This window comes from Ochotona princeps, chromosome 13, assembly GCF_030435755.1.
Source record: "Ochotona princeps isolate mOchPri1 chromosome 13, mOchPri1.hap1, whole genome shotgun sequence".
Classification (NCBI taxonomy): domain Eukaryota; kingdom Metazoa; phylum Chordata; class Mammalia; order Lagomorpha; family Ochotonidae; genus Ochotona; species Ochotona princeps.
Genome location: NC_080844.1, coordinates 53,920,732 through 53,935,808, shown reverse-complemented (window position 1 = coordinate 53,935,808; position 15,077 = coordinate 53,920,732). Strand labels below are relative to the sequence as shown.

The window sequence follows — 15,077 nt, the reverse complement described above, 5'->3', positions numbered from 1 at the left end:
GTTAAAGTTTACAAGTGATCATTACTAAAATACTCCATGCTTTTACCACACCCCTAATATGTAAGAACTGGTTTAACATAATGAAATTTTATTCTGTTGCAGAGAAATTCACTTACACAAAACAAAATGCTCAATCAATAATCCAAGGTGATTCTAAATATGTTTTAATAGCAGTTCCTCCATATATTAAATAATTTGTAACCTTAAACATACCGCAACTTCATTAGTATCTCCATGCTCAAAATATTCCTGAATGATTGGTGTCAAAGTTTTCTCAAATGCCCTTTCATCCAAAGGCAAAACTACAGTTTCATAAACACAGTTTTCCTGTGAGGGACAGGGGAAGAGATACAAATTAAAGGACAAAATTTCAGATAAACAGGAATGATCATACAATTTTGCTAGCACATTCCAAGTGGTTAGTTATCTCCATTTAGGGCAAGATAAAAAAAAAAAAAAACAGGTCAGGTATTGACACATTATTAAAAATGAAATCTGTTTGTCACTGTTGTTATATAAAATGTGAATAAATCAATGTACAGTCTGAATCAGTAACTATAGCAAACATGACTAGCTCCCAACTCCTTTAATTTTATGTATCTCTCACAACCAACCTTTCAGTAAGTGAAAACCTTCAAGTTGTCTTCCTAGCACATGAAACACTTCATTTACAACTACAATTTCAAAGAATTAAGTTGATGTCCATCATTAAATTATTCATCTCATATAAAAGAAAATGTTTATTTATAACTTGTTTTACTGGCTTCAGTCTTCGAAGTATATGTTTACACTTCAAAAAATAACAAATATCTACTGCACTTGATAGTATTTGAATACCACTGACTATAAATATATATATTTCTAATATCCTCTTACAAAATAAAACCTGGTATTTTACTGTATGAAATCCTAATCACCACATCCTAACTTATGCAATCACAGTACATGGGAAAAAAAAAGTTGCAGTATCTGAGTTTTGCTTCAAAATAACCTAAGAACTCTTGGAATACTCTTCCCCACATCGGGAGCTTGGGGGGTTCCTCTTGGGCATAATCAAATGACTGTCCCCCATCCCCGGGTACTGAGGTAGTTTGACAGCAAGGAGCACCTCCTCCATGTCCCTCCCTTTGGACACAGGAGAAAAAAAATTGAAACATATATCCCACCACCTTCTTCCATACCTGGACCCTCCCCCACATGCATGCACCCTCCTCAACTAGGTAAACAATATTAAAAATAAAATAAAATAGCCCAAGATATGGTAGGAGGAGGAGCCAAAAAAAAAAAGGCTGAATATATGGCGGTAAAGGGTAGAACATAACTGCCTGTGAGGTAATTACTGAAGTTGATAAAACTGAGATGAGTCCAAAGATGGAAGATGAGATTAATTAATTACTGTCTTAAAATTTTTCCATTAGAAAAACATTTATGTTAAAAATTCACTACAAAATCTTTTGAAAATCCATAGTCTCAACATTACCCCCAGAAAGTACATAAACACGGGGCAGATTTGGGACAGCAGTTAAGCCAGGACACCTGCATTCCGTAATGGAGTCCCTGATTAGAGTCCCAGCAATCCTTCAATTCTAACTTCCTGTTCGTGTATACCATGGTAGGTAGCAGGCAACGGCCCAAATGCTTGAATGAGTCCTGTGCTTTGATGAGACACTCAGACTGAGTTCAAGGCTCCAAGCTTCAATCTGCCCCAGCCCTGGCAGTTAGAGACTTAGAGGAATAAACCATAAGATGGAATATCTTTTTTTTTTGCATTTCAAATACAAAATGAAAATAAATTTTAAAAGATACTTATTAACATCAAGGACAGAGATACAGAGAGATGGAGGGACAAGCAAGAGAGTGAGAGAGATCTTGTCTTTGGTTCACTCCCCAAATGGCCATAGTTGCTGGAATGGGCCCAGGGTGAAGACATGAGCCTAAAACTCCATCCAAGTCTCCCAGATGGGTAGTGGCAGCCTAAGAACTCGGGCCATCTGCTGCTGCTTTCCCAGGTGTATTGGCAGGGAGCTGGACTGAAAGCGGAACAGCCAAGACACTAAATCTGCACTCCAACATAAGACGCTGGCATTGCAAAAGGTGGCTTGCCCCTTTGTGCCACAATGCCAGCCTCTACGCTAAACAAAACAAAAATTTAAAAACAGAAAGGTACATATGGTACAAAATAAATATTAAAAAAAACAAAAATTTAAAAACAGAAAGGTACATATGGTACAAAATGTATCACAATCTTTATCTTGAGCAACATTATTAAAAACAAAGTTAACATCTATACAACTTATTCATGATATTCAAACGAACATGTTATTCTAAATTATCATGACTATAAAAATAAACTACATTAATTCAATTTATTGAAAAATGATCAACTTTGCAATCCTAAGTGAATTTGCAAAAAACTTTTTGATTACTCTTCAGAAACTTGTCAACAATCATTCATACATTACTATCTGTTAATCTGGTTTCCTAATGCAGAATAAACCTAATAATCTGAAATTACTGAGTATAAGACTGCACACTAGGGTATATATAAATGGGCATGTTTATGTGCATATAAACACTGGTATATGCAATTTAACTGCCTTGCGTGTGTGTGTAAACACATCTATACATAGAATCTAACGAATGTATGAGTGAACTGCAACATGAAGAATGTTTACAAACATTGCCAATTCCAAACAAAGTACAACACGGTTACCTGGTCATCCTCATAGTTAGGATCTTTCACATCAACCTCCTCCACATCATACACTTGTCCAGGGGTTCCCCACACACCTTTGCCTCCTGCACCACCTGAAAAAGTTCACAGTCAAGAAAGGAAAGATGCTCTGAATAGGTTTCATTGCGATTGGAACAGCAAGATTGGCAGTAATCCAGAACTGATGAACTATCAAAACTGAGTAGGACCCTCGGAGCGCGCCTCCCCTTGGGGATCTGGGATGGGTGGGAGGTTGGGTGGGGCTTTTCCCTTTGTTACTCCCCTAACCCCAGATACAGGGAGATACAGGGAAAAATGATAATATTAGTGTGGAAACAATGGTATTACCCACTTTCACCCTGTAGCCCTTGACCCTTTGTACCCTAATCAACTAAGCAAGATGATTAAAAATTAATTTAAAAAAAGAAAGGAAAGATGAATAGTGCATAAAGTAATTTAAATTCAACATACTTCCAAGTGTTTATTTGTAAAATAGCTTAAAAATTAATTTCTATGCTATTTTTCCCAACTGAAAATTATATTCTAAATTCCCTTTTATTCAGACTCCTTTTCAATGACTAGCTTGTATATACTTTATCTATTTCTGCAAATGTTAAACTGAAATCACTTATAAAAACTAAAAAGGCAGATGGTTGAAAACAAAAGTAAAAAGTGAAAAAAAAAAATCCCAAACCAGCTATCTTGAGGCCCCTGAGGGAAGTGATGGAGCAGCTGAGCTCCAAAGGTTATTTCACATTTCTTGGGACCAAAACAAAAAGAAACATACTGAGGCAGTAAAATGTGGCATAGAAAACAAGGGAAAAATTATCTAACAAAGAAACACAGTGGATATCACCAAAAGTTTTAAAGCCAAATAATTTTTGGATGTGAAAATATACATTAAACTATAATTTCGTTGCAACCAGCAATGAATGTTACAGATACTAAACTGCTATTTAAAAATTAACACTGATTATTTTTCTTCACTCCTATATTCAAACCAACTAGCAGGCACTGAAAATTCAAACTTTCAAAGATTTTTTTTTATATAAACTTACTTAAACCTTTTTTTTATGGCCCAATATATTATTTTCACAAGAACAATTGCAAAACAACCAACATTGCTTTTTTTTTGAAAGTTTTCATTTTTTGGAAGTTTTCATTTATTATGTGAAATATGATCCTTGCCATCAAAGCAAAAACAAACTTGGCCGTTTAATTTCATTTTGATTTAAACAATGACTACATACTTACTCAATAAGAATTTCTGAAGATAACAAAAGTACTTTACAAGCATCCTAGACTATAAATTGAAGGCCCCCACCACTCAGAAGCTGGTAAAACCTCCAGACAACTGAAGTCCTATACAGACTGAGGGTGACGCCCCATGTGACAGTCACTACTGCAGACTAGACAAAAAGCAGCTGAACAGACCAGCTCACTCCAACAGCCAGAGTCAAGTAGAGCTAAAGAAAATTCAGAAATGTATCTGTGAAAACATTTCATTTCTGATTCAAGCATTAGCAATCAAATTCACACTGATATTCTTAACATCAACACAGATTCATTAGACACCAAATACAATTAGTTTGACTACTTCTTTCAAACACCAGAGTACACGTGCAACTCACAACTTTGAAAAATACAAATGTATCCTGCATTTTACTGTGGTAAAAAAAAAATTCTACTCAAGAGAACCTATTCTACCCAAATTGAGACAAAATCATCAACCTAAAAAAAAAAATGTGGGATAGTCCCAAAATTATTACTACATAAAAATACATATAAGCCTTACAGCTCACGTCTTCCCACTTGCTCCAAGCACGGACGTGGTATGCACCGACCTTTCTTTGGTAGTCCCCTTCCTTTCCCCGATCTGGATCGTCTGTCCAGCAGCCTTCCCTTTGGACTGGTCGGCACAGTTACTCCACTTCGAAGGGCTTCACTGCCATTATCACTAACAGAATCGCCCCGGCCAGAGTCCCGGGACGAGTTTTTCCTCAGTCGTCTCTTTGCCTTGGCATTAATTCTAGCTTCATTAATGGAAGATGCTGAAATCCAATTCCCATTTATTTCATTCTTTATTTCCTCAGTCCCAGCATTTTCTTCATCGCCAGAAAAGAGTGAGTCACTTAAATTATCAGGATCTTAAAGAAAAAAAAAGATTCAAAATATTTTAAGAATCTACTGCTATACCATGTATAATCCTAAATTAGATTAGGTTGACAGTATGGAATTACCATTTGCATATTTAACAATCACATACTGGCAACTTCATATAGTTCAATTCAATAGACAGGATTGTTTTTCAAACTACCCGTGAAAACTAAGCTAAGGCATTGAACTTCAATGAACATCTGCTGAAAAAAAAAAAAAAAATGTTCTCACATGTTTGGATAGTAAAATCTATGCTCATATCAGCACAATAAAATCTTTACACTGTCCTGAGCTGAGACAGTTAAGCAGCTGGAGATACCAACAAAAGACAAAGGATTTTAAGATAAGGAAGGAAAACTAATATTTACAATGTTAGTAAACTATGCCGACCATTTAACTATTAAGTATTGTGCTGAACGCTTCATTTGCCAATAAATTTAGCAGTTAAATTATTATGCCACTTGTGTAAATAAAGAAACTAGAGCTGAGACCCTTTCAATGACTTGCCAAATATCCCTGATGAATTAAACTTAGGAAGTATTAGTGACACAAAAAACAGCTTAGAGAACACGGTGCAATGGCTCGGTGGCTAAATCCACACCTTGCAACCTCCAGGATCCCACTTGGGTGCCAGTTCATGTCCCAGCTGCTCCCCTTCCCATCCAGTTCCCTTACTATGGCCTGGGAAAGCAGCAGAGGATGGCCCAAAGCCTTGGGACCCTGCGTCCAGGTGGAGGACCGGAAAAAAGCTCCTGGGTCCTGGCTTCAAATTGGCTTAGTTCAGGCCATTGCAGCTATTTGGGGAGTGAACCAGTGGATGGAATATCTTTCTCTCTCTGTCTCTCCTTCTCTCTGTAAATCTTTCTTTTCAACAAAAATAAATCTTAGAAAAAGAGAAGGTATGATATGGTGTTGTTGAGCTGAACTGCTGATGCTTCAAGCCTTTAAGATCAAGCTTGCTGGGCCCAGTTGGATGGCTCAGTGGCTAAATTCTTGCCTTGCAAACACCAGGATCCCATAGTTCAGTCCCAATTGCTCTATTTCCCATTCAGCAGAGGATGGCCCAAAGCCTTGGAACCCAACACCCACATGGGAGACCAAGAGAAAGCCTCTGGCTGCTGGCTTCAGATCGGCTCAGCTCCACTGCTGTGGCCACTTGGGGAGTAAGCCAGCAAACAGAAGATCTTTCTCTTTCTCTCTGTCCCCTTCTCTCTATATATCAGACTTCCAAATAATAATAATACTAATAAAAAGTCTCTAGAGGAAAAAAAAGATTCAGTTTGCTTTCAAATTCATCATCGCAAAGGTTTTTTTTTTTAAAGATTTATTTATTTTTATTGGAAAGTCAGATTTACAGAGAAGAGGAGAGACAGAGAGGAAGATCCACCATCTGATGATTCACTCCCCAAGTGGCCACAGCAGCCAGAGATGTGCCGATCCAAAGCCAGGAGCCAGGAGCTTTTTTCCAGGTCTCCCACACAGGTGCAGGGTCCCAAGGCTTTGGGCCGTTCTTCACTGCTTTCCCAGGTCACAAGCAGAGAACTGGATGGGAAGCAGGGCCACTGGGATTAGAACAGGCGCCCATATGGGATCCCAGGGCACATTCAAAGCGAGGTCCTTAGCCACTAGGCCACAGCATTGGGCCCCATCATCTCAAGGTTTTAATCTCTCAAAACCAACTCCTATTACTTTCCATCCCTTGAAAATTGTTGTGCTGTCCACAGGAAAATAACATCTGGGGCATTCCAACAGTCTCTGTCTAGAGCATCATCCTTGCAGCTCTCTTCAATTACCTTCAGGGTAAAGCTCAAATCTTACTCCTTCAAGGAAAGCATTCCTAACTGCTACGAACACTCTAACATTCACTGACCATTCATTTCACGTACCACAGAGATGACATCTTTACAGTGTATGTAGTGCTCTGCTGGCTCTCTGCCCTCCCAGGACGGCAGGCAGGACCTCAACAACCTGAGCCACTGGGCAGCCTGCTCCCAGGGTCTTAACCCGGAGAAGCGCTCTCTCAATCAACATCCCAGCTGCAAGACCAAACACACGCCCTACAGAACAAGTAAACTTTCCCTTGGAATATTGTTCAATTTGAACATGCTTGTTGAAAATTTGTCCAAATTGAACATATTTGCCATACCTGAGGTTTTTTTCTAACTGTTTTAAACCTTGCAATATATGTCAGCGTGTCCACAAAACTAAATATTCTCTCTCGGCATACTTTTTTATATATGACCTCATCATTCTTAAGATTTGCGTACTTGATAAGCAGAGTTACAGAGAGGAATTTATCAGCCAGGGATGGGCCAGCCTGAAACCAGAGCCACTAGCTTCATCTGGGTCTCCCACTTAGGTACAGGGGCTCAAAGACATGGGCCAGTTGCCACCACTTCCCAGGGACATAAGGAGGCTGCCCAGGAAGCACAGCAGCAGGCCTCGAACCACAGCCTGTGTGAGATGCCGGTGCTGCAGGCACCACGTTTTTGGTTTTTTTTTTTTTAGAATTTGTATTGGAAAGTCAGATTTACAGACAGGAGGAGATACAAAGATCTTCCATTCACTGGTTCATTTCCCTATTGACCGCAACAGCCAGTTCTGCACTGATCCAAAGCCAGGAGCCAGGAACTTTTTTCCACGTCTCCCACACGGGTGCAGGGTCCCAAGGCTTTGGATCGTCCTCGACTGCTTTCCCAGACCACAAGCATGGAGCTGGATGGGAAGAGGGGCCACTGGGATTAGAACCAGTGCCCATATGGGATCCCGGGGCACGTGTAAGGTGAAGACTTCAGCCGCTAGGCTACTGTGTCAGACCCTGCAGGCAGCAGTTTAACGCACAGTGCCACAACGCCAGCCTCTTGACCTCAGCACTTTTAACCCATGTTAGCATCAATTTGTTTTTATATATTGTTATTTGCATTTAACTTTCTGAGGTCGCATAACCATTACTGATCTGATCTTAAGCAAATCAAAAATAAAGCATAAGAAAGCCAAGAACAGAAAACAGCAACTTAAAAATTGCTTTCTACTGAGAACCAATTATCTTTCTGAATTCTTGGATATCTCAGTAGTAACCACTGCAGTTTTCATGACCACTGTACCAATCACATCCTTAACTGCTAGTGTTCAATGAGAGGCATAACACTACTACTAGCAATACTTTCAACCATTGCACATGTAACACATGTTACATGCTTCACATGTCCTAACAAGCAATCCATACAATTGGCATTCATACCCCAACTACTTTATCATGAGAAAACAACTAGGTAATTAGTGAAGAAAAAACCCTTTATTATAAGGAAGTTTGGGCAGAGGCATCAAGGACAGGGTTAGAATCACGTCTTACTGTAGTGAAAAACCAAAAGCATAAATTTCAAAACTGCTAATACAAAGTTAGTGTGGTTGCATACATAATTTTAAATTTTCTAGTAGCCACATTATAAAGTAAGAAAGAAACAAGTGAAATAAACATATTTTCTTAAACTAGTATAACCATCATATCATCTAACATGCACTTGACAGACAAATTGTTGATGCATTTCACCTTCATCTCAGACTGGCCCCATTTCAAGCGCTCAGCAGTCACATGTGGCTAGTGGCAGTGGAGAAGCAATGCCTACATGGGAAACAAATTCTCAAACTGTACTTTTGGCACCCCACCTCCAGGCTCCTCATTTTGGACAGGCCCAGCTATAGTCACTACGGTTATTTGGGGAGTAAGCCAGCGGAAGGAAGATCTCTGTCTCTCCCCGTCTTTCAAATAAATAAATTAACCCATAAAATAAATAAATCACCATTCATATAACCACAATATGAGCTTATAGCAGCACAGAAATCATTAATTATTACAACAATAGCTTGAACATAGTTTAAATCAGATTTTACAAAATGGCAAAGAAGTTTCAACTTCAGGGTATTTGTCCAAATCAAAGAAACCTATACACAGTTGTGTGTAACAGTGAATGGAAGTTACTACAGAAATGATTTAATAATGAAATGCACTTAAAATTATAGAAAATCAACAGTTTTTAATACTAATAATATAAAACTAAAAGTATAAAAATAAAGATACTATAATTATCTAAAATATTATCAATATGAAAAGCTCTTACTATTCATATGTTACATAATCTTAATTCTTTTGGCAACTGTTCTGAAAGCTGTACAGGAAATGTATTTTACATTATCTTAAGTTACTGTCAGCATATGGCCTTAATTACACAAGATCTTGTTCTTGTTTATGATAACCCTGGCTGCAGCCTAACTCAAACCCAAATATCACAGGCATTTGGGAAATAAACCTGCCAATGAAATAACTATTTGTCCTTTTGAGTGTGTTTGGGTGTGTGTATGTGTGTCCCTTTGAAATAAGTACACAGAAAACTTCACTCTCAGATTTCATACACTCTGGATTGACCTGAAGATTGTTCACAAGACAGCCAAGGCTAAAGACACTGTTACTTACCTGTGGGGTTTACATTCAGCATCTGCTCATTTTCTACGTCCATTGTTCCTTAATTTCACTTGCACTGATTAAACAAATTACCAAATGGAAATCTTCCTTCAGGATCTGGTTTTCAAAAACAAAAAACAAACACTTAACATTTAAACTGACAGAAGTAAGGTAATTTCAATTTACTTAAGCACACATTTAAAAAATTCATTTTTTAAAGACTTATTTCTAGTTGCAAAGTCAGATATACAGAGAGGAGGAGAGACAGAGAGGAAGATCTTCCATCCAATGATTCACTCCCCAAGTGGCCACAATAGCTGCGTTGATCCAAAGCCAGGAGCCAGGAAATTCTTCCAGGTCTCCCACATGGGTACAGAGTTCCAAGCCTTTGGGCCGTCCTCGATTGCTTTTCCAGGCCGCAAGTAGCGAGCTGGGAAGAGAGGCCGCCGGGATCAGAACTGGGATCCCAGTGCATTCAAGGCAAGGACTTTAGCTGCTAGACCACCACGCCAGGCCCTAAAAAATTCATTTAAGGGTTCATTTTACTTTCAAAGATAACTTGCCCTTACTAACATTTGCTTCCAATCTTCTCGGTTTATCTGATCAAAAATCTGCAGACTTCAGCATGTGTCAAAGACATCATTTTAACTTAAAATTTAAAAAATATCTTCTATATATGTTTACTTCAAGTTTGAAAGATGTGAGCGGGCTGGTGCTGTGGCTTAACATGGTGATCCGCAGCCTGAAGTGTTAGCATGCCACATGGGCAACAGTCCAAGTCCTGCCTGCTCTCCTTCCTATCCAGTCCTTGCTAATTGTCTAGGAAAGCAGCAGAGGATGGTCCAAGTCCCTGGGCCCTTGCATACACATGAAAAACCTAGCCCCCGCTAGCAGCCATTGTGGCCATTTGGGGAGTGAGTCAGCAGATGAAAATCCATTTCTCCTTCTCTTTCTCTGTTACTCTGCCTTTCAAATAAAAATAAGTAGGGGTTAGTGCCGTGGCATAGCAATCCAAGTCTCTACCTGAGGCACCAGCATCCCATCTGGGAGCCTGTTCTAGCGGCAGTGCACTTCCGCCCCAGCTCCCTCATCTCTGCTCCTTGATCCAAGCACCACCTTGGAGAAAACATTCTCTACAGACTTCAGCTAGTAAGAGAAATGAAACCATCCATACTTCAAAAGACTTCGTGACTGGAAGAAGTTACACGCATTATTTCATGTACCTTGCAGGTGGATAGTCTGCACATGACCAAACAGACTCAGAGAGGGCAAGTGATCTTTTCCCAGCTGCTCAGCAGATCAAAGCCTAGAGCCTAGAGTTTTAAAGCCAACATGGCAAGTGCCAAGTTCAGTGGAAGACTTTGCTATCCCACAGGAAGGTTCTTCATTAAGGTTAACTGAGAAAGCCTATTAAAACAGAATTCTGTTGTATCGGATTTTTAAATGCTGTTCTCCACACACTATAATGATTTTAAAACTATTAAACTATTCAGCAGTTAAGCAAAGAAAATTATCAGATAATCATCTGTAACTTACTAAGTTTTTTTTTTTCATTCAGTAATCATAACCAAAAAATGGTCTTATGTCTTTAAGCAATAACTCCAAAAGACAACTGAACTGCATGGGATAGCAAGAAAAAAAAAAAAGCTGTTTTGCATTTGAGAGATAAAAGTACGCTGGTGTTTTCATTCTCGTCACAGCAGTAAGGGGGCAAGCCCTTGGCCCAGCAGTTCAGGTGCCCACTTCTCCCCCCAGGTTCAGAGCTGGAGTGCTGGGCCAGTTCCCACTGCCAGTTCCTGCCAATGCCCACCATGGCAGGCAGCAGTGAGGGCCCCAACCCGTGGGCCTCGAGGTCCCTGGCGGGAGACCTGGACTGAGCTCAGAGCTCCTGGCTTCTGCTTGGCCCAACCCCAGCTGGTGTGGGCATGTGGGGAGGGAATCAACAGATGGCAGTACTGTAGCTGTTGCTCTTTCAAATAAGCAAAAAATAATACCATTTTAAGGAGGCTTATTTCCCTAATTTAATAAACAACTCTCAAGGAAATGTAATGCAATGAAGTTAAAAGCCCATTTCCTTCACACTAATCTACAAAAATTAATATTCAATGAGAAAATTACACAAGTTCCAAGAAATTAAGGCTGAAATTATTTTGTTTCCTTCAGTATATTACACAGAAACACAAAACTATTCAATCACCAGGATATTCTCTAAGACAGAGCCTCCTCTCTTTCAAATTTCTTTCCTGACCTTACAAAATTACTCTGGCATTTGGGAGAATCAAATTTTGTTCACTTTTTAACTAGAAAATTGTGGATATTGATTTCCGGGTTATAACCCCAACAATTAACATAAGCAGCTACAAAAACGTTCTTCTACAATAATGCAAAAGCAAGCATTACAGAAAATGTGCAAAGGGTATTTCTTTTTTGCGCTCCTAACAATTGTTTGTCCTTTCCCATCATCACTAACAGGAAAAAATCTATCACGTTGTCATAGAAAGATGCAGAACAGGGAATTCGGCAAACCCACCCGAAGGACGCTAACGTCTGCAGAGTTCTCTCAAGCCCTACAGCTCAGCGCACACACAGCAACCACCCGCCCCCACGCCACGCATCCCTAGCAGCATTTTTAGCCATTTTCATCGCCCGCAACCACTACGAATGGCTGCCACGCAGTCAGTCCCCACGGGCCCCAGAGCAGCTACGGGGGCCACACAGACGTCTGCACCGGGCCGTGAGGCTCTTGCAACAACAAACCCAGTGGGGGAGGTCTGGGCCCCCAACGGCCGCAGGCAGCACCACAGCGCGTGTTGCACAGAAACGGGGCGCCCTTCCCGTCTATTGCCTCGGGGAAGCGGCACTGCACTCCAAGTAAAGGGGCACGTGTCCATCCCCCAGTGCACCCCTCCCAGCAAGCCGGCGCAGACCCGCACCCCCGAAGACCCCCGCCCGGGTCGGGTCCCGGGGCGCAGACCAAAGTCGGGGTCTACTATCGCCTGGCCGAGGACTCCCAGGAAGGCCTGGGAAGGGTGCAAACTTTTGCTCCGAGGATTCAATCCCGCCACACACACACACACACACACACACACACACCGTCTCCCCTCCCCACCAACACCACCACCACCAACCACCCGGCTCCACAGACTCAACTCCGCCCGGGGAGGTGCGGCGGGGCGCGGCCCGCGCACCCCACCAAGCGGGGAGCGGGGCTCAGACAAGGGAAGAGGGGTCTGCGAGGGGGCGGGCCCGCGCCGCCGCGCCCAAGGCTGGGCCCTGGAGGACCGAGCCCGGGCCGGCTAGCCACAGGCCGGGGCGTTGGGACCGGCGCGACGGGGCCTGCCGGGCTTCGAAGAGGCGCCCGGACCCCGACCGCGTCGGCCGGGCCGCGGCCTCCACGCCCCCTCCCCCTCCCAACGTGCGGCTGCCTCCCAGGAGAGACCCGGCCGGGGGAGACGGGCGCCGTCTTCCCGAGCGTGCGAGCCGCGCCCGCCGCCACTGACCCCTCAGGCCTCCGCCGCCGCTGCTCTAGGACCCGGGTCCGCCAGCCAAGGCCCCGCTCCTCAGCCTCCGCCGCCGCCTCAGAGCGTCTCCGCTCCCTCTCGCTCTGTTTTTGTTTTGTTCTACCCAGTAACACGGGGGCGAGAGGGCGTCGTTCATTGGCCGAGAGGGGGAGGTCGGCTGGCCAATGGCAGCGGCGGAGCTGGAGCCGGCCAGGGAAAGGCAGGGAAGTGAAACGTGGAAAGTTGGGGCGGGAAGCGGGAGGGCGCACGCGCGTGCGGCTCTGGGGCGCGTCGGGGAGGCTGGCTGGGGCGGGAGCGGGAAGCGGGTGCGGGCTGTTGGATGGCGTGGCGGGGTGGAAGTGCGGGGCGTGGGTACTAGGGGAGGCTGCCTCGGTCCTGTTCACCTACCCACCCTTCTTGAAGCGTCGGGCACTCTTCAGGGGAACACTCCTAACCTTTCCAGTTTCTTCTGGTGGCCCCTTTGCGCTTCTAGCATGTGCAGAACCCACCCCGCCCCGGGCTATAAGTTTTGCTCTCTGAGAAAGAAATCTTCCCATTTCAGAGGAAAGGCAACAAACCTCCAAACTCCCTCAAGTCCCCGGTGTTAACCATGACCACCCGGGTAACTGGGGTTCAAATGCACACATTGCATGTTTCAACACAGGGATTCTCAACCGCGGCTGTCATTTCTCTTTCTCCCGGTGCCTGTTGTGGCTGCGTCCTCGTGGGCTGGCCTTTCTCCCCCGGAGGTAACCACCAGCCCGCTATGCTGGCCCTTCATTCCTCAGTGTTGCCTTGCATTTCTGCAGGCACTGGTTGCATTCTACCTGGCAATATGTCTCGTCCTGCCTCTCCTTACTGTCTGGGTCTTATTTGTCTGCTGTTGCGTTGCTTAAGACGATGCCTGCTACATTTATTATACCCGTGCAATAAGTACACCTTGGTATGTGGACAAAAGATTCTCAGAAGTTGTGGGTCCTTCCCGTCTCCTGGGCAGGGGCTTCTCGCATAGATAGCTTCTGAATTAGCCTCGTGAGTCATGTTCATTTTGCAGATCGAAGCTTCCCGGCTGCTCCAGTGTGTTGATTTTTCCATCATCTGCAGCTGTCTCCCTTCCTGATAGGGGGCCACTGGCTCCTTTCTTTATTACCAGTGTGTTTATTACGATTATTATTGCGCATTCTCTGTATTTTCCCTTATCTCATTCTTTTTCCTTTCTTCTTTCCCTCTGCCTTTCGTCTGGTTACTCATTGAACATCCCTGTTAAGCACAGTGGCATAACCAGGCTGTGTGGGACCTGCAACCCCAGATCTCTGAAACTGGAAAGAATGGGGTATGATTACCATTTTTAAAGAGCATTTAAAACATTTGTATATGTTGCAAATTACCTCCAGAAGGACCCATTTAAGAGACAAAAAAAATGACTCACGTCCTTTTTGCCCACTTTCCTCGAGCTCTGTTCACACTGGCTGGCATTCCAGGGGCCGCTGCCAGAAAATTCTGCCATAGTAAGGTGTTGTGGATCAACTTGACAGTCACAGAGTGGGTTTCTACTTCTGACCCCCTAGAAACTTCCTGTGGGAATAGGCCCCCTGTTTCTTCACTAAGAAGACTTACAAATAGGGTTCTTAGGGTTGCTTTCCAAAGAACACAAAGTTTGTGGACCTTCCAGTGGATAGCACACAGAAATGGAGGAAAGAAGTGTTCCATGAGCAATTCCTCCATGGACCGTTGGTCACCTGTGCCTTTGTAGTGCAACCTGAGAAATAAAGCCTAAAACCAAAAGGAACTGAGAATGGAAGAGTATCCAGCTGTCAGGAATTTTTGCCTCCCGGATCAATCCCCAAATATTGATTGCGTGCCTTTTCTGTGAGAAGCAGCGAGTCGGTCCAGCTGTGTTCTTGGCAGAAGGATTCCACAAACTGTGGGGGTGTGGACAGAGACTCCGTTTTCACCCAGAGGCTTTCTCTGAATGCAAAGCTGAAATCACGTCACCTCCCTCCACCCCAAAACTAAGTGGGAAGGAGGTGTCCAGTTAGGTATGCCCGTGGGTCAGTGTGAGTACATTACTTGGAAGTGCACATGAGAAACAGCTAGGCCTGCCAGTACTGTTCCTGGAACTCCTAAAGCCTTTTCATTCTTTGGGCAAAGCCGTGCTGAAGAACTGCGAGTTTCTTTATAAGCACTGTTGGTACCCCTCCAGTGAGGTCGGAGAGAGGCCATCCTTTCCAGGACGGAAGGTAGGTTA

The 15,077-nt window shown here is 43.2% G+C and overlaps 1 protein-coding gene across 1 annotated transcript in view; it reads right to left on the bottom strand.

Annotated features, from left to right (window-relative positions):
• The window catches only part of PDCD4 (programmed cell death 4), a 28,604-nt gene extending 15,625 nt beyond the window's left edge, over positions 1-12,979 (bottom strand). Inside the window, exons 1-5 of the mRNA XM_004579850.4 lie at positions 12,830-12,979; positions 9,342-9,446; positions 4,558-4,860; positions 2,714-2,808; positions 214-327 (exon numbers count right to left, since the gene is read on the bottom strand). Coding sequence (XP_004579907.1) covers positions 214-327; positions 2,714-2,808; positions 4,558-4,860; positions 9,342-9,384 — 555 coding nt within the window. The 5' untranslated portion in view covers positions 9,385-9,446; positions 12,830-12,979. The remainder of the gene's footprint in view (positions 1-213; positions 328-2,713; positions 2,809-4,557; positions 4,861-9,341; positions 9,447-12,829) is intronic.
• Positions 12,980-15,077: the final 2,098 nt, after the last annotated feature.